Source organism: Pseudorca crassidens, chromosome 12 (assembly GCF_039906515.1).
Source record: "Pseudorca crassidens isolate mPseCra1 chromosome 12, mPseCra1.hap1, whole genome shotgun sequence".
Taxonomy (NCBI): domain Eukaryota; kingdom Metazoa; phylum Chordata; class Mammalia; order Artiodactyla; family Delphinidae; genus Pseudorca; species Pseudorca crassidens.
In genome coordinates, this window is record NC_090307.1 from 72,202,201 (window position 1) to 72,229,803 (window position 27,603).

The 27,603-nt window shown below is 50.7% G+C and overlaps 1 protein-coding gene across 5 annotated transcripts; it reads left to right on the forward strand.

The window, feature by feature from the left end:
* Nucleotides 1-18: 18 nt before the first annotated feature.
* On the forward strand, nucleotides 19-27,059 carry HPS4 (HPS4 biogenesis of lysosomal organelles complex 3 subunit 2). Of its 5 annotated transcripts, none has more exons than XM_067700400.1 (15): nucleotides 19-184; nucleotides 679-1,199; nucleotides 3,527-3,617; nucleotides 5,650-5,793; nucleotides 10,397-10,504; nucleotides 10,960-11,076; nucleotides 12,527-12,621; nucleotides 13,199-13,271; nucleotides 15,151-15,187; nucleotides 16,082-16,178; nucleotides 16,793-17,705; nucleotides 22,086-22,218; nucleotides 22,674-22,782; nucleotides 23,470-23,501; nucleotides 24,395-25,697. In XM_067700400.1, exons 2-15 carry the CDS (start codon nucleotides 1,159-1,161, stop codon nucleotides 24,541-24,543), a joined length of 2,139 nt encoding a protein of 712 aa, XP_067556501.1. In that variant the 5' UTR covers nucleotides 19-184; nucleotides 679-1,158; the 3' UTR covers nucleotides 24,544-25,697. The 5 variants fall into 5 exon arrangements, 4 of the variants coding, with proteins under 4 accessions (XP_067556501.1, XP_067556503.1, XP_067556502.1 ...); XR_010933258.1 differs by lacking the exon at nucleotides 19-184 and adding an exon at nucleotides 25,821-27,059 and having other exon boundaries at nucleotides 1,063-1,199; nucleotides 24,395-24,943; XM_067700402.1 differs by lacking the exon at nucleotides 19-184 and having other exon boundaries at nucleotides 1,048-1,187.
* The last annotated feature ends 544 nt before the right edge of the window (nucleotides 27,060-27,603 follow it).

A 27,603-nucleotide genomic window follows, 5' to 3' on the forward strand; every position in this document is an offset into this window, starting at 1 on the left:
AAGTGACAGTAGGGATACAGTTTTGAAGTGACCAAAGGGTTGACTTGTGGAAGGATGAGACCTTGTTCTGTTTTCCTGGAGAGTGTGTGGAGGTTACTGCGAGGCCCGTTTCAGCTTGGTGGAAGGATAAATTGAACACTGAGAACTGCCTATCTCTGGAGGGAGTAAGCAAGAGCCAGTCCAGGTAGTTTTTGAAGGAGAGTAAGGATTAGAGTGTGTGATGCCAGCGTCCCTTCTGAGCCTGAAATTTCTTGATACTCTTGAGTTCTCTTTCCTCTTGTGGGAGTTTGAAAGCCACTTGTTAAATTCTCTTTTTGACTTTTGGAAACTTGCCCAGCTCTGGGATTCTACATGTTAAGATTAATTTTGGGCTGTCAAGGTGACAGTTCCTTAATTTGAGTTCCATTATTACTACACCAACCGCCTTATTTGTATAGCTGTCCTTGACACCCAGAGCTTTTTCACACCGGTTATTTAATTCTATCTTCTGTGTGATCTATCTCTTCACGTTAACTATGGGACTTACTCTGAAGTTTTGCTCCCCTCACTTTTCGATTTTGAAACACACTTTTCAGCTTTCTGGAAAACTCTTTTGAAGCATACCATTTGCTTAACCCTGCTGGGTCACATGCTCACTCATGGGATTCTGAAATAATCTATTCCTTGTGTTTATTTTAGGGTCAAGGGACTGATGTTTGAAGGGAAAGCTTCAAAACTTTTTAAAGAAACCTTCAGAATGGCTTTGAACCCGACAAGCTAGACATCGCTTCAGAGCACCGCCTTCAGCATGCATCTGCCCTGTCAGGCTTCCCTGGCAAAGGGGTCGTTCTTTGAAGGGGTCGTTCTGCAGAGGGCCAGGGAAACGATGCTCACGGAACCAGATTGGTGGATTTGACTTTCTGGTAGAATTCTCTTACTTTATTGATTTTTTTCCCAGAGCTCTGAGAGGCTGGAGGTATTGATGGGACCGAAGGGCCTGGAAGGAAGGGAAGAAGCATTTTCATGCTGAATGAAAACTAGACAAGTGACTGTTGGAGACTGAAAACACCTAAACGTCCCACATCCGGATTCAGCGGAGGAACTGTCACTGCTGGGGAGAAAGAAGCCAGACTGGAAAAGAAAACCCAAATAAAGAGAATGAGGGCCACCGAAGAGTAAATGGCCACCTCCACCTCGACAGAGACCAAGTCAGCCTCCTGGTGAGTAGCAGGGCCTGCAGGGGGTTAGTTCCTGCAGGCTGCTGCACGGATGTTTTGGGTGAACTGAGAGTCCCCAGCCAGACTGTCTTGATTTTATTAAGAAAAAAAAAAAATACCATTTTCCTCAGAGCAGCAAATCAAGGGCCATTTCTCTCCAAAGCTGATGTACTGTAACCACACGAGCCTCTTGCAGGGTTTGACGAATCCAGCATTGCTGGTAGAAGGTAGAAAAGAGAGCCACGGCTGGATCCCGCAGCCGGCCTTGATAATACCGTGGGCACTGAAGTCTTCACTTTTGAGAGACAAGAAGCTGTGGCGGTGCAGAATTACACCACGAGAAGAGGTTTGGCCAGACTGGCTCTTCAAGGGTATTACACAATGTCTGCCTGAAACTCAGTTCCCTTCTCAACCGCAAATGGGTTAAGCGTGTCTTAATTTGGTTCAGCAAACATTTATGAAGGAGAGGAAAGTGAGAGGCATGGTTTCAATAGAATGAGCAGGATTTATGACTGATTATATGTGTGCAGTTCAAAACGACACTCAGGTTTTCTTTTGTGTGCCTGTAAGAGTGGGGTCACTTTCACCCAGGGAACATAAGGAAACAGTAGAATGGGGCCCAGCAGTGGGGTTTCATTCATTCATTCAAATATTCATCTATCTATCTAGCTTCCAGTTTTAGTGACATATAGTTGACATACAGCACTGTAACACACATAATCATGAAAAGATCACCACAAGTTTAGTGAACATCTATCATCTCATATAGATATAAAAGGAAAAAAAAATGTTTTCCTTGTAATGAGAACTCAGGATTTACTCTTAAAAACTTTCATATATAACATACAGCATTGTTAATTACATTTATCATGTTGTACATTACATCCCTAGTACTTATTTATTTTGTAACTGGAAGATTGTACCTTTTGACTACTTTTTTTTTTTTTTTTTTGTGCGGTACGCGGGCCTCTCACTGCTGTGGCCTCTCCCGTTGCGGAGCACAGGCTCCGGACGCACAGGCCCAGCAGTCATGGCTCACGGGCCTAGCCGCTCCGCGGCATGTGGGATCTTCCCAGACCGGGGCACAAACCCGTGTCCCCTGCATCGGCAGGCGGACTCTCAACCACTGCGCCACCAGGGAAGCCCTGACTACCTTTATCCAATCCCCCTTCCCCCACCTCCTGCCTCTGATGACTGCAAATCTGAACTCTTTTTCTATGAGTTTGTTTCAAGTATAATTGACCTATAACACTGTGCCCAACATAGTGATTTGCTATTTCTATACATTACAGTATGCTCACCACCTGGCAGTGGGGTTTCCAAGCTGGGTTTGAAACATTTTTTGAGGCTCTTTGATCTGTCCGGGCCCTGCAGCCAGCTGCACGTTGGGACCTAGAACTCGGGAAAGTGGATTGTGCTAGAAACAGAGTTAGTGCTTGTCATAGGAAGATAAGGTGGGAGCCGGGGAGGGCGCAGATCAGGGGAGAAGAGTGCAGGTGACAGAGTAGTCACTGCTCTGGCCTGATGGGTGTGCTTTCGGAGACTGAGAGGTTAAAACCCAGGTCCAGCCTGGGTAGTCTGCTTTGCGGTCTTAAAGAAGTAATTGTAGTTACACCAGAGAGGAGACCCCGAGTCTTTAGGGAGGAGCAGAGGGTTATGGGTCTTGAGGAGAGAGCTTCCTCTGCAGGGAGGGAATCAGAAGTTTGATGAGGGATTGTGTTAAAGGAGGGGTGTGATGCCTCTCTGAGCTCTCAGATGTCCCCGCTTCTCCCGTCATAGACTCGCTGCCCTGCGGGCAAACTGCATGTTTCCTGTTTCCCTTTCCTCGCGATGGCCCCCGAGGCTGGCACATGCAGCGCACACCGCAGGCCCTCAGCAAATGTGTGTTAAATGAATTCCTGGTAGAAGGGCAATTTCCAGAGACCTCGTGCCCAGCAGTTATGAAGACAACTAAGACATCCCTAACTTACTTCATTATCAGAGCCTTAAAAGACAGTTGACCAAACCACATGGTTATAGAGTTAAGGTTCAGTGTCTCAAATAAGAGGCATCATTGTGGGTGCCCTGTCTTTCCTTAGCTGCTCTTCTGTCTTTTGGGGCAGATGGTCTGACGGCTGGATAGAGGCGTATTTTTAGTTTGACTTGGCTGCACTTATGAAATGGTTTTATCTCTTTGTAGCTCTTGGGTCCCTTCTCCTCTGGGGCCACCAGAGGGCTTTTTAAATGCCGAATCATGAGCCCCTCTCCGGCTGGGCAAAAGGAAGCTGTGTTTTACAAGGCCCTGCTCACCAGATGGAAGGAAACACAGCTCCCTTCTGTTCTCTTGACAGGTGGAATTATTTTTTCCTTTATGATGGTTCCAAGGTGAAGGGAGAAGGAGATCCAACCAGAGCTGGCATCTGTTACTTTTTTCCCCCTCAGGTAAGCCGCACAGCATTTTCTTGTTTGGTGGGGATCCCACTGCCTCAAAGTGGTGACTTTTCCAAAGGTCTGGGGAGGGTTACATGTGGACAGTTTTCTCTGCGTAGTCCAGGCATTCGCCACTTCTACTCTCTTATTCTTAGTTGTATTATTTGTTGCTGTTCTGGTGTTGAAGTGCCCAGGCAGCCCAGTACTTCCGCCTTCTCTAGCTCTCTGTTACCGTCATGATTTTCTGTCTGCCCCGCTGGATTAAAAACTTTTCTCCAGGGCTTCCCTGGTGGCACAGTGGTTGAGAGTCCACCTGCCGATGCAGGGGACACGGGTTCGTGCCCCGGTCCGGGAGGATCCCACATGCCGCGGAGTGGCTGAGCCTGTGAGCCATGGCCGCTGAGCCTGCGCGTCCGGAGCCTGTGCTCCGCAACAGGAGAGGCCACAACAGTGAGAGGCCCACGTACCAAAAAAAAAAAACTTTTCTCCAAACATATACCAAAGTAAAGAGGAGAGAATCATCGGCCCTCACGTGCCCATCATCAGCTTCAACAATAATCAACACTTGACCAATGTGATATGAGCTATCCTAACTCTTCCCCACTCTTTTTTTCCTGGAGTATTTTTTTAAAATAAACGTATTTATTTATTTTTGGCTGCATTGGGTCTTCGTTGCTGTGCGTGGGTTTTCTCTAGTTGCGGTGAGTGGGGGCCACTCTTTGCAGTGCACGGGCTGCTCATTGCAGTGGCTTCTCTTGTTGCAGAGCACGGGCTCTAGGCGCGGGGGCTTCAGTAGCTGTGGCAGGCTGGCTCAGTAGTTGTGGCTCGCAGGCTTTAGAGCACAGGCTCAGTAGTTGTGGCGCACGGGCTTAGTTGCTCCGCAGCGTGTGAGATCTTCCTAAACCAGGGCTCAAACCCGTGTCCCCTGCATTGGCAGGCGGATTCTTAAGCACTGCGCCACCAGGGAAGTCCATTCCTGAAGTATTTTGAAGCAAATCCTAGACATGGTGTCATCTCACCAGTATCAAGTAACATCTCTAACTGAAAAGGGTGTATTTTGTTAACATCCCATGCAGCAAAATTTACAATAATTAGTAACAATAATATCATCTGATACAGTCTATATTCAAATTTTGCCTTTATTATCTTAGATGTTACTTAGTCCTTCCTTCCTCCCCCCTGCCTCTCTCTCCCTCCCTCCCTCCCTCCCTCTCCTAATCAGCATCCTAGCAAGGTCCACATACCCCATTCGGTTATTTTGTGTTTCAAGTCCCTTTTATCATATAACACTCCTCCCCCCTCCCCCCATCCTTTTTTCCCCCTGTGCCACTGAATTATTGAAGAAACCAGGTCTCTTATGCAGTAGAATGTCAGCACGTCCCCCACTCTGCATTGGGCTGATTACTTCCTCACGATGGTATCATTTAATGCTTTCTACCCAGTGCATTTCCTTTAAACTAGTAGTAAGATCTAGAGCCTCGATTTGGTTCAAGTTCAGCTATTTTAGTCAAGAGTTCTCTGTTTTCCGTTGCATCACATGATGTCTGTCTGCCCCACAGTTTAGTTAACATGAAGATCGATTAGGAGGCCTGTGTATTCACTCATGTGATCACACTTGACTTGGAGAGTGGGGATTAGTCTAGGCTGCTCTGGCCACTCTGCAGGGGATTTGAATGGGGATAAAGGCTCACTCTTCTACCCACAGGCCTATAATCCTAGGAACAAAACGTAGTTCTTATGCATTCACTGTGGGTGTTTTGTGACAATTCAGGCAGGGTTCAGCAAACTTTGTCTCAAAAGGGCCAATGTGGGAATGTTTTGGTCTCTGCAAGCCGTGTAAGGTCTCTATCGCGTATTCTTCTTTGTTGTTATTTTGACAACCCTTAAAAAAATGTAAAAACCATCATTAGTTCCCGGATTATATAAAAACAGGCAGCAGAGTCGATCTGGCCTCCAGGCTATAGTTAGCCAACCCCTGCTCTAAGGAATGACACAGGAGTTCGGGAACTTCAACGTAATGTCTGGAATTGGCTCTTTTCCCTAGACCCTGCTTGACCAGCAGGAGCTGCTCTGTGGACAGATCGCCGGGGTTGTCCACTGCATTTCTGACATTTCCGGCTCTCCTCCCACCATCGTCCGTCTGCGGAAACTTAAGTTCGCCATAAAGGTTGACGGCGATTACCTTTGGGTAAGTTTACCAGGCTGAACCAGTGCCTGCAGGGTAGCCTCTACCAAGAGTCTTTTGTCTTTGTGAGAAGTATTGCGATGCTAGGGTTTAGAAATAATGCTTGCCATGGATCTTGAGCCTAGAACCTCCTCCTCTCCCCGCGTGTGCTGCCCCCGACCCCCGGTCATCTGCGATTCTCGTGTCACTTTCTGCAGGTGCCCATCAGAACTGAGTGCTCTCTCCAAAACACTGCTAACACATCCTGCATTGTACACGCCTGCTTTCTCCTCTCTTTTGGTCGTCCTCTGGAAATTCTCTTTGCTCTGTGCTGCAAATTGAGTTTTTAATCTCCATCTTTTCTTGTTTCTACTCTCTATACTCTCCACGCTTACTGGGGAAGGGAGCCAGAAACTCGAAGACACTTGTGCATATATGTTAGGTTTCAAAGAACCATTAAGAAAAAAAAAGAACAATTTAAAGCTAGTAGTACTATAGACTCTAAAGTACTGTTGTCTCATGCCTCCTCTTATTTTAACTTTATTCCTGAGGGGATGGGATGCTTAAGTGTAAGGAAGTATCTTCACCTTCATAGGTATTATTTCCAACATTTTGTTATGAAAATTTTCTAACATACTGAACAGTTGAGAGAATTTTACAGTGACTACTCACATACCTCCTAGATTCTACAGAACACTTCATTATAGTTGCTTTATCACACATTTATATATTCATCCCTTTATCCTCTATTTTAACACTTGTGGGATTCATCCACATTGTTGCATGTACCGGCGGTTCATTCCTATTTATTGCTGAGCAGTATTCCATAGTCTGAATGTATCACAGTCTACTTATTCATTCTCCTTTTTGTGGACACATGAACTGTGTCCAGTTTGGGGCACTTAAGAATAAGGCTCTAGAGGGACTTCCCTGGTTGTCCAGCAGTTAAGACTCCCTGCTCCCAAAGCAGGGGGTCCGGGGTCAATCCCTGGTCAAGGAACTAGATCCCACACGCCACAGCAAAGATCCCGCACGCCACAACTAAGACCTGGTGCAGCCAAATAAATAAATAAGTAAATAAATAAATATTTTTTAAAAAAAAAGAATTAGGCTCTAGAGAAATACAAATCAAAACTACAATGAGGTACTACCTCACACCAGTGAGAATGGCCATCATCAAAAAGTCTACCAACAATGGGACTTTTTTGGTGGCGCAGTGGTTAAGAATCTGCCTGCCAACGCAGGGGACACAGGTTCGAGCCCTGGTCGGGGAAGATCCCACATGCCACAGAGCAACTAAGCCTGTGCACCACAACTACTGAGCCTGCGCTCTAGAGCCCTTGAGCCACAGCTACTGAGCCCGTGTGCCACAACTACTGAAGCCTGTGCTCTAGAGCCCTTGAGCCACAGCTACTGAGCCCACGAGCCACAACTACTGAAGCCTGTGCGCCTAGAGACCATGCTCCGCAATAAGAGAAGCCACCACAATGAGGAGCCCATGCACCGCAAGGAAGAGTAGCCCCTGCTCGCCGCAACTAGAGAAAGCCCACACGCAGCAATGAAGACCCAACGCAGCCAAAAAATAAATTAATTAATTTTTTAAAAAAAGTCTACCAATAATAAGTGCTGGAGAGCGTGTGGAGAAAAGGGAACCCTCCTACATTGTTGGTGGGAATGTAAGTTGGTGCAGCCACTATGGAGAACAGTATGGAGGTTCCTTAAAAAACTAAAAATAGAATTATCATATGACCCAGCAATCCCACTCCTGGGCATATATCTGGACAAAACTCTAATTCAAAAAGATACACGCACCCGTGTTCATAGCAGCACTATTTACAATAACCAAGACGTGGAAACAACCTATATGCCCATCGACAGATGAATGGATAAAGAAGGTGTGGTACATATGTACAATGGAATACTACTCAGCCATAAAAGAATGAAATAATGCCATCTGCAGCAACATGGATCGAACTAGAGATTATCATACTAAGTTAAGTAAGTCAGAAAGTGAAGTAAGTCAGAAAGAGAAAGACAAATACCATATATCACTTATATGTGGAATCTAAAATACGACACAAATGAACAGAAACAGACTCACAGACATAGAGAACGGACTTTTAGATGCCGAGGGGGATAGAGGAAGGGAAGGATTGAGAGTGTGGGATTAACAGGTGCAAACTATTATACAGAGAATGGATAAACAACAAGGTCCTACTGTATAGCACAGGGAACTATATTCAATATCCTATGACAAACCATAATAGAAAAGAATCTGAAAAAGAATGTATATATATGTATAACTGAATCACTTTGCTGTACAGCAGAAATTAATGACATTGTAAATCAACAGTACTTCAAGAAAATAAAATTTAAAAAAGGAATAAGGCTCTAGAAACATTCCTATACAAGTCTTTTTGTGGACATATGTTTTCATTTCTCATAGGTAAATATCTAGGCATGGAATTGCTGGGTCATAGGGTAGGTGTGTGTTGATTTTACAAGAAACTGCCAGACTTTTGCCCAGAGCGGTTGTACCAGTTTACATTCCCACCAACAGTGTATGAGAATTCCAGATACTGCCACATCTTCATCAGCAGTAATGTGGTCAGTTCGTTTAATTTTAGCCATTTTGCTGGATGTGAAGTGGTATCTCATTGTGGTTTCAATTTGCATTTCCCCAATGACTAGTGATATTAAGGCTTTTTCGTGTGCTTCATGGCCATTTGTATATCTTCCTTCGCAAAGTATTTGTCCAAAGCTCTTGCCCATTTTTTAAACTGGGTTTTCTTTTTTTCTTGAGTTGTAGGTTTCTTCATACATCCTGGATACCAGTTCTTTGTCAGATATACATTTTAAAAATATCTTCTCCCAGTTTGTGGTGTGCCTACTTTCTTAATAATGTCTTTTGATGGGAAGTTTTTAGTTTTTTTTTTTAAATAAATTTATTTTATTTATTTTTGGCTGCGTTGGGTCTTCGTCGCTGCATGCAGGCTTTCTCTAGTTGCGGTGAGCGGGGGGCTACTCTTCGTTGCGGTGCGCGGGCTTCTCACTGCGGTGGCTTCTCGTTGCGGAGCGTGGGCTCCAGGTGGGCGGGCTTCAGTAGTTGTGGCACGTGGGCTCAGTAGTTGTGGCTCGTGGGCTCTAGAGCTCAGGCTCAGTAGTTGTGGTGCATGGGCTTAGTTGCTCTGCGGCATGTGGGATCTTCCCGGACCAGGGCTCAAACCTATGTCCCCTGCATTGGCACGCGGATTCTTAACCACTGCACCGCCAGGGAAGCCCTAGTTTTAAGGAAGTCTAATTTATCAGTGTTATCTTTTATGGTTATTGCTTTCTGTATTCTGTCTAAAACCACTGCCTACCCCATTGGAGAAGACATTCTCCAATTTTTGGTTTTGTAAGTTTCACAGTTTTAGCTTTTAAATTTAGGTCTGTAATCCACCTTGGATATATCTTTGTGTATGGTGCGAAGCAGAGGTCAAGGGTCCTTTTCTCCATATGGGTGTCCAGTTAATGCAGCACCATTGTTGAAAACTTTCCTTTTCCTCTTAGATTCCTGTGGCTCCTTTGTTGAAGATCAAATGACCATTTAAGTGTGTGGCTCTACTTCAGGGCTCACTATTCTTTCCCACTGATCTTTCTGAAGATTCTATACAAGTACTACTCTGTCTTGATGTCTGTAGCTTTATAATAAGTCTTAAAATCAGATGGTGGAAGTCCTCCAAACTTATTCTTCTCCAAGACAGCTTTGGTTATTTTAGGTCCTTTGTATTTCTGTCGTAGAATCAGTTTGTCAGTTTCTAAAGAAAAGCTGGTGGGATTATTAGGATTTCATTCCCTCTATAGACTAATTAGGGGAGACATAAGCACCTACTGGGTGCCAGACTGTTGTCACTTGGATTACATCAGTGAACAAAATGCAGATCCTTGCATCGGTGGGGCTTACATTCAGAGAGCATTTTTGTTTGTTTGTTTATTTGTTTTATTTCAGGGTTGCTTTGTTTAAGTTTCTGATGAGTCCCTTAGGAAAGACTCCTACAGGAAGAATTACTGAGTCAAAGAATACGAAGGTTTTTCAGGCTCTTTAAACATAGGCCCAGATTATTTCCTAACTGAGCAAGTGTTTATCTTTTGTGGCTGGCGCGATGATGCAGTCGGTCCCTGTTCTGGAAGTACTCCATCCAGCTGGAGAGACGGGATGGCCATTCATGAAACGGTCTGGGTCCAGTGTTTGCTGTGAAACCCAAATGAAACATCCAGTGTCCAAATAACAGTGCTAACAATACAAGGGATCAGGAAACAGGTCGGCATTGTCTGGAGTGATGAAAACAGGCATCCTGCGGGGGCTGGCATCTGGCGGGGGGGCACGGGGTCGGGGGGAAGGCAGGGGGGAGTCCCAGGCAAATGAACAAGAATGGGAGGCAGGGAGATTTCAGCTTGGGCAACATGAGTAGGTACAAAAAGTATTTGTTTCCTGTGGAGACCAGCGAGGCTGGTGGAGGGTGTGGGGTCACACAGCAGAAGATGGATTTTGATGGGCCAGTGGAGTCCAGCTTTAGTGAGCCCTGGGTGCCAGGATTCTGAGCTTGGCCTCAGAGAAAAGGAAGATGCCTGTCCTCCTTTACAGGTGCTGGGCTGTGCTGTTGAGCTCCCTGACGTCAGCTGCAAGCAGCTTCTGGATCAGCTCATTGGCTTCTTTAATTTTTACAACGGGCCTGTTTCTCTGGCCTACAAGGTATGGTGTTGAGGAGTCTTAAGTGGAACCTCCTTAGCAAAATCGATACCGGCAGAACACAGTGTTCACCCAGGGGTCTGGTACACTTGACAGAAACACATCGTGTCAGCGACAAGGTCATGGGCCCTTGGAGCCCCTCTCAGATGCCTTTCTTCCCCGGTGGCCTGAGTCCCGTTCACCCAAATGTTTATGCCTGTTCCCTCCTTCCTAGGACGGCTGGGAAGAGCAGGGCCTGGTCACGCCCTCCCCCACTCCCCGCCCCGAGGGGCCCTGGTCTGTGGGGGGCAGGTTATCAGGGGCATGAGGTGAGGCCTCGCCTGGATGGGAAGTTCAGAACAGGCCCTCCCTTCTGGCCAGTTTTTCGTGCAGGAACAATTTTGTTGGTGGTTGGAGTCCTTGCCGAAGAGTGTGTCTCTTGGAATCTTGGGTGTTGACCTCCAGCTGTTCTGTTTCAGAGCTGCTCTCGGGAAGAACTGAGCGGGGAGTGGGACACCTTCATTGACCAGATCCTGAGAAACACCGGTGACCTGCATAAGATATTCAACTCCCTCTGGAACCTGGACCGAACGAAAGTAACAGGCTCAGCCCCCTGCTCGTTGCATGGATAGGAATAGGGCTTCTGGACACGTTTTCCCCTTTGAATGAGGTGTATCTCAGTGCGCGTAGTTGTTAAGACCCGTGCTCAGATTCCATGCAGCCCTCACGGGGCTTGGCCCGTAAGATGGCCACAGCATAAGACTTGCCTCCCAGAGCTGTTCTGATGATGAAATGGGACAGTATGTAAATGACAGGAAGCAGATACTCAGTAAAGGGCGTTACTGTTTTGCTAATGCCCAGGAGTGTTGAACTCAGTGATCTGAAGGTCCCCTTCTCGATAGTACCATTATGTGATTTAATTATTCTCGACATCCAAAAAGGCCCAGGGCTGACATTTTAAAACCAGGGTTGCCACATCTGGGACTGCGGGGCTGGGAGGTGTTCTGTCCCTGTGCTGTCGCTGTTGCCGCTGGCACGCGGTGACAGGAGGCCACCTGCGTGGCTGGCCCGGCCGCCTGCACCGCCCTTGCTCAGTGGCCTTGAGCTGGCTGAGCATCACATCCTCACAGTCAGGTAGCCAAAGTGGGGTGCGAGGCACTGCCCCTCGAGAACCGCTGGCCCGTGCCCTGAGCATCTCGGGGGACGGGAGCCTTCCACTATGTGCGGGCTGGCTCTCGCTGCTGTCGTTGACTGTGTCCCTTTAACAGGGATGTGGCACTGGGATGCTGCTAGAAACAGGGACGGGTTTCCCGCTCCTGTTTGGAGGGCTTCTTGGAGTTGGCCCAGAGCTTTCCAGACTGGCTGGCTGGGCCTGGGCGTCTTGAGGGCGTGAAAGAATGAACTGCATGCTTGGCTCCTTGGCACTGGGTTCTAACTGCTGCCCGGCAGGAAGCAGGAAGAGGCTTTTGGTTATTGCTGGCCATTCTTGACCAGGCTCAGATCCTTTTCTGGTCTTTTTCGGGACTTTTTACAAGGACCGTGGACTGAGGCATATACTCCTGAGTGAAAGGCCATGATGTTATCATTTTCTGTTACGCAACAGAGTTACGGGATCTGGTCAGACATCAAGCCAGCTGCGTCACAGGGGTGCCTGGGCTTCAGGGCGACAGTGGAGGACGGGTGGGTGGGTTCACCGACACCATGACCTGAATTTGAGAGGTAGGTTCTCCTCTCCTGCTGCCTTCTGGTCTCAGCGTTGATCGTCAGGGTCTCCTTGGCCATCTGCACTGTCGCCTGTGAAGAGCCATACGCCATATCTGCTCTACCTTCCAGCTTCCAGAGAGGCCTCCTTGTCCCCAGAATTTGGCATTTGTGGTGGCAGCCGTTCTGGGTGTCAGAGGCGTGACATAGCTGTCACTGTGCGGCACACTCTGCCTCCAGGCTTGGGCTCTGAGCTGTCCATCTGCTCTCCAGAGCCCCCTTCCTGTTCCTCCTTCGCTGATGGTAAGTGTGTTGACTTCGTGGCTTGCTTCTTGCCCGGCACAGGTGGAGCCCCTGCTGTTGCTGAAGGCGGCCCTCATTCTGCAGACCTGCCAGCGCTCGCCCCATGTTCTAGCCGGCTGCATCCTCTATAAGGGGCTGTGAGTAATGCCGGGTCCTGCCCCTCCAGCCCTGCCCATGCTGCAGAACTGACCACCCCGATCGGGGGCGGGGAGCTCTTTGTGTGGCCAGTTCCAGGTGGTCTTGTTGGGCAACTAGCAGGTAGTTTAGATTTGATATAGGGTCCCTGCCTGTCTTTGGGCAGAGCTGGGAAATTGCAAACTGTTGTGTCCAGAAAAGAGTTGGGAATATAAAAGGCAGCTTTGAAGAGATCTGTGAAATTCTCAGATAGGGCATGGAGGAGGCCCACAGCACCTTCCCCTGCTGCCCAGGGCCCTGGTGTGCTGGCCATAGCTTCAGCTCAGGCTCCTGCAGCCTCTTGGCTGGGTCCGTCTCCAGTTGGCCTCTGAGGTCTCACTGCAGCTCTTCACACAGCTGGAGGGCCTCTTAGTGAGCTTGAGCACCCAAGAGCCCTCCACGGGGGCTCTCCCAGTTGAAACTCCCACCAGCTGTGTCCCCGAGATCCTCGCCACCACAGGGTGTCAGGAATGTTTCCAATTCAGAGTCCTGAGTGTGTTTCTTCTCATGGTGTCCTTGTTCCTGTGTCTGACCCCCCAGGATCGTTAGCACCCAGCTCCCACCCTCTGTCACAGCCAAGGTTCTGCTTCATCGAGCTGCACGTCGGGACCAGGTATCGCAAAGCCCACCCCGCTGGCTGGGATGCTTCATGCGGCGAGTCTGTCTTTATACCGGGCAAGGCTGAGCCCCAGTGCTAGATGGACGGGGGCAGCTGCCGCTGCCTTGTCCTTCTCAGGACCCCAGGTCCATCCGTGTGGTTTCCTTCGAGTGAGGTCACTGGCAAAGCCGAAAGAAAATGTTGTCTTCTGCGTGGCAGACTTGGCTGGTTTTTCTTCGATCCAAGTGGAGCTATGAGAATTTGACTTCCCTCAAGGATGGGCTTTATGTCAAAGAGATGTTGGATTTTTCAGAGAGAGAGAGAGACTGTAAAAGATGGCTTAGGACAACAGAAACTTTAAAAATACTTCCTTCTTATATTTACTTAACTGTTTTTATAATGAAGGAAAAGTCATATGTGCTCATGGGAAATAAAACTGCCCACAACTGGACTGCACAGAGAAAATCACTGCTAGCATCTGGCATATTTCCTTTGAGTTCTTTTTTCTTTTGTTTTAGTAGTTGATTCTTCCTGTGCCAGACTCTGGTTTTAAATGTGTCATCAGGCTAGCTTCTTACACTTATTAAATCAGTAGACATTTAAAACACGTGTGTGGCTCTAGCCGGCTCCTTCCCACCGTGATGCAGGGGTCGTCAGGACAGCCTTCCTGGTAAACTATTTGATAATAAGAGGCTTGAGGATGCCCTTTCCTTTTTCCTTATTGCTCAGCACTACGAATCAATACTAAGGAAGTCATCTGACTGCTGAAGAAGGTTTATACTCAAAATTTATCGCAACAGGATTTACGAAAGTGAAAAATCAGATATAACTTAAACGTCTATGGTAGGAGCTGGCAGACCATGGGCTGTGGGCCAGTCGCCTACTGACAGAATTTTCTTGGCCTGCTTTTGAGCCACATCTGCAGGTTGAGCAGTTGGACAGAGACTGTATGGCCACAAAGCCGAAAATATTCACTATTTTCGGAAACGATGAATTCTCCTGCACCACTGTAAACTTCATAAAATTTTGGTCAGCCGTTGAAAATGGCCAAAGATCCTTTAATGACAGAAATTGTGTGTCACTCTTTCAAGCAGAAAAAAAAGTTTTACGTAATGTGGCCTCAGAGTATAAAAAAAAATGCATAGACTTAAAGGAAAATGTGCCCAATGTTAACAGGATTAGCTTGCGGGTGAGGGAATTATATGTGATATTTTGCAAAAGAATTTTTGTCTAGAGTTAGTTTATGTAAAGAAAAAAAGAAAGCCACAACACTTCTTAGGAGTGAAAGTCATTTTGGTGAGAAGAGCAGTTTTTGTTTTGTTTTGGTGGGTCCTTTTGGAACCTTTAGGTGGAGATGGCTGGAAAGCTCTTTTGAGGAGATTCCTGGGTTTCTCACCTTGATTGTAAATCAGAACAAGAGATCTGACCTCACATCTGGTTTAGGTTGAATCCTTCCCTTGTGAGGGTCACAGGCCCTTCACACTTTTGTTATAATGGGATCTGTGTGAGCTCTAGGCCAGGGCTGTGGTAGATGTGGCTTTATTCCAGGAGATGACTTCCCTGGAGGTCTGAGAGGTAACATGAATGAATGCTTGCTGTTATTCCCAGAGAGGAGAAACTGAGAAATCAGAACGGGAAGAAGCCTGGTGTGAGCCGGGGTGGTGTGGCCGCCCCAGCCAGCGTGGGCCCGGCTCTTGGCTGACCCCAGCCACGGCGGGGGGCAGGCAGCTTGGGGGAGCTTCTGTTCCATCTGCTTTGCTGTTGGCATGCGGCTGGGACCAGCATCCTGGGCCTGGCTACATTTCATGAACAGATGGTACCACGCGGTCCTGATGGTTAGGTTGGGGGGAGAATGCGGTGCCCAGCACCAACTTCTCTGTGTGTTTATTTTCAGAGAAAACCTCTAGGAGGGGATGCCCTGGAGGAACACGGTAAGCAATCAGGTGCCTTGTTACATCTTGGGAATGGTCTTCAAGCTGCCTGGCCCTATCCAAGTCACGTGAAAGGCCAAGTAGTCCTACATGGTAATTCCATCAGCTCGTGAGATTAGGAAAAATATATAGAGCTTCAAGCACAAAGTTACCCATCAAAATCCCAGTTGTAAAGCTCGTGATTTTAGGCACACCTCTTAAATCCCCGTTTTCAGATCCTCCTTAACTCCCCGTTATGAGACTACTCAGACGAGTCCCAGAAGGTCACGGTTAGGAATGGGTGCTATCGGCGGCCCCTGCCAGGAAGACCTTTGGCAGCAGTGCAGGTGCCCCCAAGAGGGGGATTTGTTTCATTTTGCATCGTAAGTCAGGGCAGACCCGTTTGGTCAGGTGGAAGTGCTTTTTTCCAGCTTCTGTCTTTTTTTTTTTTTTTTTTCGGTATGCGGGCCTCTCACTGTTGTGGCCTCTCCCGTTGCGGAGCACAGGCTCCGGACGCGCAGCTCAGGGGCCATGGCTCACGGGCCCAGCCGCTCCGCGGCATGTGGCATCTTCCCGGACCGGGGCACGAACCCGTGTGCCCTGCATCGGCAGGTGGACTCTCAACCACTGCGCCACCAGGGAAGCCCAGCTTCTGTCTTTTTTTTTTAAGTGCCACTAAACTTTCTTCCACCAAATGTCACCCTGGGTGCAGAGTTGCCCACACGGGCTTTTCCCTGCTGATGGCTGACGTTGTAGCTGCAGTTTTGTGGCTTTTGTTCTGGGTTGAGGAATGTAGCCCAGAGCTGCTCTCTGAGCCCGCCTGTGGGTTGGATGCGTCACCCCAAGAACAGTCCCTGCCCCTCTGTCTTCTCTGGCCCAGGGGAGGGCCCTGGCCACACCGCTTTACAATTCTAGGAGCAGCACTCCCTCCAAACGTCCAGATTGTGCCTGTTTTCCTGACCGAAGAGGAAGCTGTCAGTCTCCGTGAGTTCCCCCGGGAGCCCACAACCAGGTAAGGGAGCTCACAGGGGTTCCTCTGGGGCACTCCCTCCCAAGGATTTATCCAGGTGAGCCCCTGGCATCTGATAACCGATTCCGTCTTCTCCGTGCTCTGCCTTGGCAGGGGCATCTGGAGCTTCAGCATAGAGATCAGGGGTATCTGGCAGAGTGAGATAAGCGTAGGTTTCAAATCCCAGATCTGCTGCTTATCAGCTGTGTGAGCTTGAGCAAGTCCATTCCCTGCCTGAGCCTCAGTTGTAAAATGGACCCAGTAATGTCTACTTCACGGGTTCCTTGAGAAAGTTGGGAATAGTATGTGTGTAGCACCCAGTATAGGGCCTGACTCACAGTCAGCCTCCAAACGTGGGTGTCCCTGATTCAGTGGGCTCTGCCGTTTCCTGTAGGTGATCCCAGTGTCACTGTGTGAAGCCCCGAGGGCTAGGCCTAGGCGTTGCTCTAGGTTTCCTCCTGTGCTTTGACCATGGCCTCTTAGGCTCTGTGGCCTCAGCACCCACTTGTCACCAATGCCCATGCTTTTTAGGGAAGCACTGCTTTAGTCTCCCCCAGGGCAGGGCCCTTGCCCACGCTCAGTCGCCTGCCCTTCCTCATGCCCGCCTTGTTCGCCAGCACTCTGGCATCTCCAGCCAGACTCCCGAAGCCCCCAGCCCAGCGCCCTCCAAAGGGTTTGAACACATCTGCCCCGAAAGAAAACGCCCCCAGACACTTGGAATCCACGGCTCGGATCTCAGCGACCAGCCCTGAGCCCACGTCTCCTGACGTCACCTGGCCAAATGGCAGGGGGGAGAACGGACACTGGTCAGACTGTGATCTGAAAAGCATCAAGCCCCCAACACCGTACCACGCCGCCGGGGGCCGGGGGCCTGGGCTCGGCCTCTCCCTGGTGAAGGAAACCGGTTTGTCCAGGGGGGAAGAGGAACTGGACTTGTCTGAAATCCACGTTCCAGAAGCTCAGGACACGGGAGCATCCTTGGGTTATTCTGCCTCCGCCGGCGGGCCTCCTGGCTGCAGGGCATCTGTCAGTGACTCTGGCAACCCCGGAAGCCAGCCACCTGAGGCCCTGCCTGTGGGCACAGCCGTGGAAGGCCCCCTCCCTCCCTCCACTGCTGAGATGCTCACCCAGAATGGAGCCCTAGAACGGCCCAGAGACCTCCCTGGCAACAGCAGCCAAGCCCCCGTCCCCAGGGACCACCTCCTCAGCCCGACGAGCGGGCCGTTGCCGTCGCCTTGCTTGGATTCGAGGCAGACGGGGTCTGAGCTGCCCGTGGGGGAACAAGGCGAGGGGCAGCACGGCGATGGGGTTCCTGAGGGCCGCTCAGCCTCCAGCCCGGAACGCGCCTCGGGCTCGGCAGACCCCCCAGGCGACGGCCCCTGCGCAGACAGAACCGGATCCAGGGCGACCCCCGTGTCCCTCGCGCGGCTCGTGCGGATGAACCTCTACACTCACAGCGTCAGAGGCCTGGCGCTGCTGCTGCTGGCCGAGGAGCCGCTGCTGGGAGATGGCGCGGCCATCGAGGACGTGGTGAGTGTGCAGACGCCCTGGCCCCTGGCAGCCCGCCCCCGCCTCCTCGGAGTGGGGACAGGCAGGGGCGCTCGGCCAGCAGCTGTGTGACCTCGTGCCAAACGTCCTTGTCCACACAGTGGGGTACCGGTGGTGCCCACCTCCTTGGCTGTTTGTGGGGGGGTGGGTGAGTGAGCACCCAGTGCTGAGCACAGAGCCACGTGCAAAGGCATCCACAAGTGTTGCCCTTTCCAGCTTCTTCCATTTTCTCAGCGCCTCTGGTTCGTCATCAGCAGTGTGGGGTGCAGTGCAGCCATGCGGGCCATGACCACACGGCCTCACTCCCTAGCCCGGCAGCTCTAGGCTCTGTGTGGCCGGAGTCTGTGTGTGTCACCGCCTGGATTGGGAGTTTTCCGCCAGCCCTGACTTTCCGTCCATCTGGAGCTCCTTCCTAGAAGGCCCAGGATGTCTGAAATGCTAACTGGATCCAGAAGGCTCCTCTCAAACCCTTGCAGCCCCTTCCCCACTTCGAGTGGTAAGCTGACCTTCTCTGGGGCCTGGGCCCACGCTGGATCCAGTTGCCGTAGTAACAGCCTTGCTTTAGTTGGCCGGGCAACGGCAGCGATAAAAACAGCAGGTTAGAATTGCTGCAGGGTGAACGGTGTCCTGGGGCTTGCCTTGTTTCTGTTCTTAAATCTATATTATTCTAAGTCCATCGTATTAGCAGGCAGGCCCGTGGCCCTCCGTACATGAGCAGGTCCCCTGGAACGCAGTGGAGGAGGGCAGCGGGTCCTCCGCACGGAGCCTGGAGACAGAGCCTGCGCCTCTCGCACTTGCCTGGCTCCTCTCCCCTTTCCACAGGCCCTGCAGCACCCTCCCCGAGTGGCGGCTTCCCTCCACCTCCTTCCCCACGGCTCTGAGCGACATCTCCACCTCCTCCTCCTTGTAACAGCTCAGGGATCCAGGGCTGCAGTTCTGTGCATCCATCTCCTGGCCGATGCCTCGGTTTCATGGTCTGTCCTGCTTAGCACCGAGCTTAGATGCGGCATTTTGCAGGCCCGGTGTTGGCATGCAGTACAGTGGATACCACCCCTCTTTTTTTACTTTCCCCCCAAAAAGAAAAAGAAGAAATAGTGCAGGCTGCTCTGGGAGAAGAAGGTAAATTAAGATATATTGTGCATTTGCTGTATGTAACTACTTCACATCTGCTACTTTAGCCAAGCCTTGGAGCAGCTGGCTCTGGGGGCAGGCACGGTAACTCCCATTTTGCCCTTAAGAAAACCGCCTCTTTGAGATCAAGACCTAACGCACATGGTGGGGTCCAGGACTCCTGCCTGTTTCTTGTCTCCCACCCTCAACCCTCTGTCCCCCACAGATCTGACTTTGGCACGGTAGGTGGGAAGGTGAAGGAGTAAAGGCCCTGCCTTCTGTGGCCCTTGATACTCGGACATGGGACTTGGTCTGTCACAGCCCATCCTTGTTGTCAGGGCAACGACCTCGCTGGGCTTTCATGGAAAGTAGGGTTTGGTGTTGGGAAGGAAAGAGAACGCAATTTTATGGAAAAAGAAAACTAGTCTTTTCTAAGAAGAGTAGGGCGTTAACGAACTTTGATCAGCTTGCTGGTTTGTGAGTGGAGTCGGTTGATCAGACCCAAAGGCCGTCTATTTTATAATCAGCAGAGAGCTTTCATTGCCTTTTTGTCCCGGTTCTGCACACAAAACAGTCGACCTGATTTCCCTCCAGACCCTCTGCTGCTTGCTGTCCAGAAATAGCCAACTCACTGGTTCAGAGGAGCAGAGTAGGCTCACGCCAGGGGGCAGCAGAGAGCCGCTGATAGCTTCCTGCTCAAAACCCAAGATAGTCCTCTCACTGACCTTCAATTATTCATCATTACAGTAGGACACGGAGCTATGGGTACAGCAGACAAAGCCTGGGTATAGTGTGTTAGCATAAAATACAAAAAAGCACCCCTCTCCCGTGAAACTGGTGCTTCTGAGTAATGTGAGTTCCTGCATCGTTTCTTCTGCGTGTTTGGGGACACACTGACATTGAGCCCCTTGCTGTGCTGTGGACTAGAAGGCGGAGGATCCAGGAACAGCCCCGGCTCTGTGTCTCCTAGGGCTGCTGTGAGGCTCTCGTATGTGGTAGTGTGTCTTGGGTTGGCAAACTTTAATGTAAAGGAACACATAGCAGGTGTTTTCTGCTTTGTACAGCTCTTCGAATCTGCTGTTGTAGTACAAAAACAACCATAAACAATATGTAAGTAAACGGCGTGGCTGTGTTCCAGTACATTGTTTATGGACACAAAAATTGAAGCTTGATATAATTTTCACATAACAATATTATTCTTTTGAGTTTATTTTCCCTAACCATACAAAAATATAAAAACCATTCTCAGCTCTCAGGCTATCTAAAAGTGTCAGTAGGCTGGATTTGGTCCACGGGCCATGGTTTGCTGACCCCTCGTATATATGAAAGCACTTGCTTACCAGTAGAAAATTGCCCACGTGTCATCTGGTATAGCGTCTTGTGATTTAACTGCGTTGATGGTTAAGTGATTTTATCCTGAGGACAAGTTAGGCAGAAGATTCCAGAAGTGGCTCGGTGCCTACAGAGAAAGCTCAAGGTTTGGCATGGCTCATTCTGTCCCCGTTTTCCCTTTCCCTGGGCACCCGCTGGGGATGGAGGGATGACTGTTGCAGATTCCTGAGATCCAGAAACTTTCAGCGAGGCTGTGGTTTGACTTCGTGGTAAATCCTGTACACACACACACACACACACACACACACACACACACACACACACACACACACACACACACACACACACACACACACACACACACACACACACACCCCCTCATCTGCCTCTGTTAATTGCGTTGGTGAGGCTGATCCAGGGATCCGAGCAGGGCACAGTGTGCTTGTCCTCCTGTTCCGTTACTATGGACCCTCGACTCAGCCCACACAGCTCGTGGTGGACGGTGCCTGGTGTCGGTCACACCCGCTGTCCAGTCACCCAGTGGCTGTTGACTGGCACCTCCTGGGAGCCAGGCTCGCTGCTGGGCCCTGGGGACGCAGAGATGAGGGTGTCACGTAAACCCTGGTGCCAAACCTAATGTCTTTAAGTACCATTTCTACGACATGGGATAGAAACGCTAATTTAAGTCCAGGACACTCCCCAAAATAACACTTGAGTTTCATGACATTCACCTCAGAACATTCTCTTTACATCTCTGGTCCTTTTATGTGAGCTTTTTTTTTACACAGCTGTTGTGAAATAAGTCAACCCACAGACAAGTCGTATTAGTCCAGGGACGAGTGCTCATGGAAGAGGTCCCACTTCTTTAATAACGACAGTTTTCATATTCTTGACTTTAAGAAAATGCCTTCGCTCCCAGCACTTCAGAGCGGACAGAATGGATAGATGCTATTTGACCTCAGCCACTCAGCAGCCCTGTAGTATCCCTATTTCGCAGATGAAAAAAAGCGAGGCGCAGAAAAGCCAGTAACTTGCCCCGGGTCATCTAGTCGGGAAGAGGCTGAGCCAGGAGGTCCTTCTCCTGGGCGCCAGCTGCTGCCCAGGGCCCGCGGCCTCCTTGTGGCTTTAGCAGCCCGGGGCAGCCCCAGGAGGCCCTGTTTCAGGCTGAGTCCATCTGGACGTGACGGACGTACTTGGCGGGGCCCAAGATGGAGTTCAGCCGTTCGAAAATGACGTTGCGGGAAAATAGTTCACGGATGAAGGATGAAGTTCATGCTGTATCTTTAGGTCACAGAACTAGCATCAGTCGTTATTTATGGTCTGACTCCATCTTTAGTTTATAAACAACAAATCGTACAAAATGGGACAGTCCAGTGTTCCCAGCTGCACCTGCAGGTGACATCCCCTGGGAGGTGTTTTAAAATACAGGTGTTTGGGCCTCACCTCCCAGACAGCCTTCCTCAGCTGGGTTCCTCCTCTGAGCCAGAGAGCACAGAAAACCATTTCACCCACACTTCTCAGTCCTTCGAGAACAGTGGCTGGTACCATTCTAGGTACACGGGAGGGAGGTGGCCTCTCTGCAGACAGTCAAGAAGCACGGGGTGGGGGAGGAGTGGGGCACAAACGCCAGCCCTGGTTATAGGAGATGCACCAGGGCGCCACCAGTGGCTCTGCCTGGACGGTGAGATTCTGGGCCAGTTTTCCTTGCTTTTTTTTTTTTTTCTTTTCTTTTTCTGCTCCCCCCTATTTTCTGATTTTTCTACAAGTTTGAAATGCATTAGGACATAAGGGCAGAAGTCAGAACTTCTCTAACAATAGGTCAAAGCACTGGTCAGAGTCCTTCTTGCTAAGTCAGGCAGCCACGCAGATATCCCTTGGGTGGCTTGCTCAGTGGCGGCCTGTCCCCTCCCTGCCCCGCAGTACCACGGCAGCCTGGCGTCCCTCAATGGGCTGGAGGTGCACCTGAACGAGACGCTGCCCCAGGACCAGGCGGCCCCCGCGGCCAGAACCTATGGCTTCGCGCACTACGACCGCATCCAGAACGTGCTGGCGGGTAAGGGGCGCCTCCAGTGGGTGGGAGTGGGAACCGGGGCCCAGCGCACGGGGTGAGTGCCCTGCAGTCAGGATGCTGCTTTCTCACTTGGAGCCCAGCTCCCACGGGGTTTAAATTCTCTTGGCAAACACTTCTTTTCTCGTTTATTTTATTTTGGCCGTTTCTCCAACATTTTGAGAGAAGCACACACACGTTCAAATGTCTGTGATGAGGTCGCCTCCCGATTCGGACCTTCGTGTGCAGAGACCGGTGTTGCCCACCATCGGGGGCGGCGTGTGCTCCGTGGCGGGGCGCAGCTGGAGGGCCCAGCACCCCGGCCTCTGTCCCGCTGCCCCTGGGCACCTGTACCCCAGGCCGGGGCCTCACCCTGTCCCAGTTTATGGTTCTGGGTTTGGGGGATGTTGCTGGAGGGGGGGCGGTCTGCCACTCACGACTTCTGTGTCCTCTTCTGGAAGGCAACCTGCCACAGGTGGCTACAGCCCAGGACCGCCGCTTCCTCCAGGCCGTCAGCCTGATGCATTCCGACTTCGCCCGGCTGCCCGCGCTGTACGAAGTAACCGTCAGGTGAGCGTCCCCAGCTCACTGACAGCCCTGCGCCAGGAGCCGCCTTCCCAGTCCCGGCAGAGCCTCGTTCATAACCAAATGAAGGACAGTCCAGGCACCAGTCAGGGCTTTCTTTGATCTGCTCCGGTGGCTGCTGTCATCTGCCCCCACGCTTCCCATGTCATGTATTTGCTGGGTCCCATCCTGGGGTTCGGGCTGATTTACACACTGGGGTACAGCAGGGAGGAGACCTAAGGCCCTCACCACCTCAGTGCGTCCATCCGTCACTGGGGAGGGAGGAGGGGCCTCGGTCTCTGCCATAAACGATGCTGAAGTGCTGTCTTCCATCTTCTAACTTAACAAGCCCCACGTGCTCAGGACCAAGTCTCCCAAGTCAAATGCTGCCCTCCCCTCGCTGGCAATATGGCCCAGAGACACCCACAGTTAATAGTTTGGTGTACATTACTCCAGGTTTCGTTGGTTTTCATTTTTATTTTTTGCATATAAAAGATAGACGATTAGAATTTTTGATTATTTAATGGTCTTTCTTCTAGAAAACTGGAGCATACTAATGTGCTGATTTACAAGTTTCTTTTTTTCACCTTGTTGCATGTCCTGAACACTGCTGTGCCAGCAGATCTAGATTATTATTATTATTGTCATTTACAATCTTTAACCAACCGAATTTCTACTTTTTCTCTCTACAAGCTTCTCTTATGAAACCGGTAGCAGAAAAGAAGGCAAGTTAGAGGGTCAGAAGCGGGGGTGCCTGCTCTGTGTGTATCATTCAGTTAAGTCCTTGGAATGATTTGGTCCAGCGCATTCTTTTGAAATTGAAGCACAAACAGAATGAACGACTCGCCCCAGGGTCGCATTCTTACTCAGAGGCTGAGTCAGGATTTGAGCCCAGGTGTCTCAGCTCTAAGCACATGCCCCGGCCGCACACGTTTCCAGTTCCGGGGACAGTGTGGCTGAGCAGGAGGCGTGTGGGCTCTGGGCTCGGCTCTGGTGCTGACCAGGTTCTAATGCCTGTCACCGGCCACACAGGAATGCGGACACTTCTGCTGCCCAGCGCCATCTCCAGCCAATATTTCTGTATATCTTTCCGTAATAAATGTGTCTCCTCTGGCTTTAAGTCACAGCTGCCCCACGCTGGCAACCTAGATCCATCACCCACCTTGTGGCCCTGTAGTATTCCATCTTCCTTGGAGCTGAGAGGGTTTTAGCGTTGGGATACGTAGCTCATTTGAATAATAGAAACAGAACAAGCAGGCTCCATTTCTTAACCGCGCACCATGGGCTAAGCAATGTGTATATATGCCTAATCGTTTACTCTCTATAAAGTCTCAGTGAGGGAACTTACTGTTGTCGTATTCATTTCACTGACGAGAAAGCTGGAGCAGCTGAGCCAAGGGCACACAGCCAGGAAGTCGCAGGGGTGGGATGAGCACCGAGGTCTGTGTGACTCCGGATCCGTGCTCGTTACCTGCAGGCCAAGGTGCCCCCTCTCCATGGCCGTAGTGACTGGTCCATGACTCGTCCTGCCGGGTCACTGACAGCGCCTCTGCGGGTCTCCGGGCTCTGAAGGCTCACAGGCAGCGTCGGACTGTGGTCTCCTTTCTTCCTCCAACAGGAATGCCTCCACGGCTGTGTACGCCTGCTGCAGCCCTGTCCAGGAAACCTATTTCCAGCAGCTGGCGCCGGCGGGGCGGAGCTCCGGCTTCCCGAGTCCGCAGGACAGCGCCTTCAGCCTCCCGGGCAAAGCCAAGCAGAAGCTGCTGAAGCACGGGGTGAACTTGCTTTGAACCGTGGGTTCGTGACCCCAGCAGATGACTCTCACACCGAATCCCAGCAAAGGAAGCTCTGCCTTGTTAAATGGAAAAGTCCCACTATTTTGTTTTCCTTGGAATAGTCCCTCGTTTTTAGGAATGTAATGATATTTAAGTGTTTGTTGCCCCTTCTGCAGATTGGCGTTGGAGGAGGTAGCTCTCCGGGTCAGCAGACCTAGAGCACATGGTAAAGAACTTGATGATGTGGGCAGCACTGCGGCCAGACTGGGTGCCTTGGTCCTTACACCCAAGGGGCACAGGGCCAGTGAGCCCCCCGTCACACTGAGCCCCGGGCGCCTGACATTTCTTGCTGCTGTTCCACCCCAGCCTTAACTAGGACCACAAAATCCCAGGTTGGCATCTTTTCTAGAACCTGGTTGGCCCTGTCTAGAGTATTTGTCCAGCCCTGTCTCCAGGGGGCCGGTCTGAGGTGTGAGTACCCAGCCAGGAGGCAGATTTGTCAGCGAGCAGACCAGAGCTCCCACTTCTCAGGTTACCTTGAGGGCAGTCCTTCTGGGAGGGCGGGACGCCTCGTGCAGTGAAGCAGTCAGGGATGCTGAAACCACCTTGTTTGGATCTTCTGGAACTATATTCAAAACGAGCAGCCTGTTCTTTGGCTCACCCGCAGTGGGGGCAGATCTCAATGACGTGGAAGGGAGTTTGGGGTGCCGGGACCGAGAGCTGGGTGACGACAGGCCAGACTGGGCCCCCTGGGTGGAAGTGGGCTGTGCTGCTGGTTCCTCCCGAGTGAGTGAGTGTCCCAAACGTGAGTTTCTAAAAGGTTTTGGTGCAAAAGCAGGACTGTGCTTTTCAGCGGTGGCTGCATGAAAGGGAACAGCATTCGTTTGTGTGTTTCTGGGCTGGAGTGGTACTAGAACATCAGTTCTATTACGTTATAGCCTGACATTTTATGATACGATGCAGGTCACAGGATGAAAATATTTCACAAAATCCTAACCAGATGTTTACTGGAAGTACCTGAGATTCCATTTGAAAATTGTGATGTTAATAACTTCATGTCAGTGAACCATTATCTCATGTTTCTGACATGGTGTCTTTTTCTTGAAACAAGTTTCTAAGGGCTAAAAATAAAAATAGCCAAAAACACTAATGAGTTCTGAGTAACAGTAACATCTCTAGTGACAAAGTAAGGAAAAAGGTATCTATGTATATATGTACATATGTGTGTATTTCACGTGGTCACGTTTCTCTTTGCCCTGCCTGATCCAGCCTGGCCAGGTGAGGAAGAGCGCATGACAGAACGGTCCGTGCGAGGGTGGCGCGCTGTCCCAGGGAGCACCAGCTTCAGCGTGGCTGGACCGCACGCCAGGCCCATGCCACCCTTTCTGTCTCCTCTCTGGGGTCCCTCCTGCCACTGGCTGGCCTAAGAGGTGAGCTTCCCAGACGGAGGAGGACCACACCTCAAGCTAGGGGAAATGTACAGTGTCCTACTTCTCTGCCTGATTCTCCAAGGAAACGTCCCTTACAAATCCCGGGGCCAAGCTCTCACGGAACACTCCCGTGACCGCCTTACACAGAACATGTTCGCTTTCTGTCCTGAGGTATTTCAAGCATCCACACTTCTTTCCTCTTGCCACTGATGCTCCAGAATCGTGAGATCTCCAAGTCCTGAGTTTGGTGAAATTCTGACCTGTTACGTGTTGACACAGGGACAGAACCTGGAGCCCCTGAGCCCATTTTCATCTGCGCCCCCGGTACCTCGGCTAACTACCTGGGCTCAAGGACTCTTCCAAACAAGATCTGCTTCACAAGGAAATCTCCTGCCTGTCTCTGAGCCCTTTCCTGGCTGTCAGGCCATTGGCAGAGCTTAATCTCCTCTGTTTTGCTTTCAGAAACCTCTCTTCCCATCTAATTTCCCAGGGCTGCTGTTGAGCCTAAAATGTGTGTAATACAAAATGCTTGTTCCTGAGAATCAGTGCTCGAGGCAGCCCGGTGCTTCCCTCTGAGCTGAGTCTCAGCGACCACAGGTATGAGGCCCTGTGATCTCGGGCCCGCACAGCAGAGTGTGAGACTGCATGTGACGGCCATTTTAAAATAAGTCCACAATTTCTTTGCTACAAATTAGGGACCTGATTCTCCCCCTTGAATGTGGGCTGTACTTAGTGATTCGTTTTCAATGACTAGAATGTGGCAAAAATGACAGTGTGACTTCTGAGAGTAGGTTATGAAACATCACAGCTGCCACCTCTCTCTCAGTTCACCTGTTTTGGGGAGAAGCTGACATCCGGGCAGCCCTATGGAGAAGCCCTCGTGGTGAGGGTCTCCTGCCCACGGCCACGTGAGTGAGCCTTCTTGGAAGCAGGTGCCCCAGCCCGGGTGCCTTCAGAGGACTGCAGCCCCTGCCGACACGTGACTCAGCCTCGTAAGAAACAGCCAGAACCATGAAGCCGAACCACTTCTGAACTAGCCCTCAGGCAGCGTGGGAGACAATAAACGTGTGTTGTTTTACGCCACTCCCGGGGTGGTCTGTTACAGCAGCAGACAGGACACTCGCAAGCCCACATCCTAGCCCCGACCAGGTTCCCTGCAGCTTTGGCCCAGGGGCCCTTCAGCCTCGGTCCGTATCCAGCCACCAGCACCCGCCGGGCTGCACCACTAAGGAAGGAACCGAGCGCTGCCTCCCCTTTCTTCCTGCCAGTTCCAGAGTCCGATCCTTCCCATGGGGCGAGCCCCACTCCTCCGCACCCGTGCCCCCAGGGACGGCGGTGTCTGCAGGACGCCCTGGTTTACGGCACACCCCCCATCATCCAGGACGACTGCCTCCCGCCAGTGAGCGGGGAACATGGGAGGACGGAGAGCAGTGAGAGGCTCTGTGAACCTCAGGGAAAAAGGTCCCATGGTGTGATTAACAGTGGCAATCGATCAGACTCCGGCCGGGAAAGGCTCTCTGGTCCCCGGAGGGATGTTGAGCCTAATCAAACTGCCTCCCGCTGGAAGGAAGCATCTAGGCTTATGGCTCTTGTCACCTTGACCGTACAGCCAGTGGGGACTG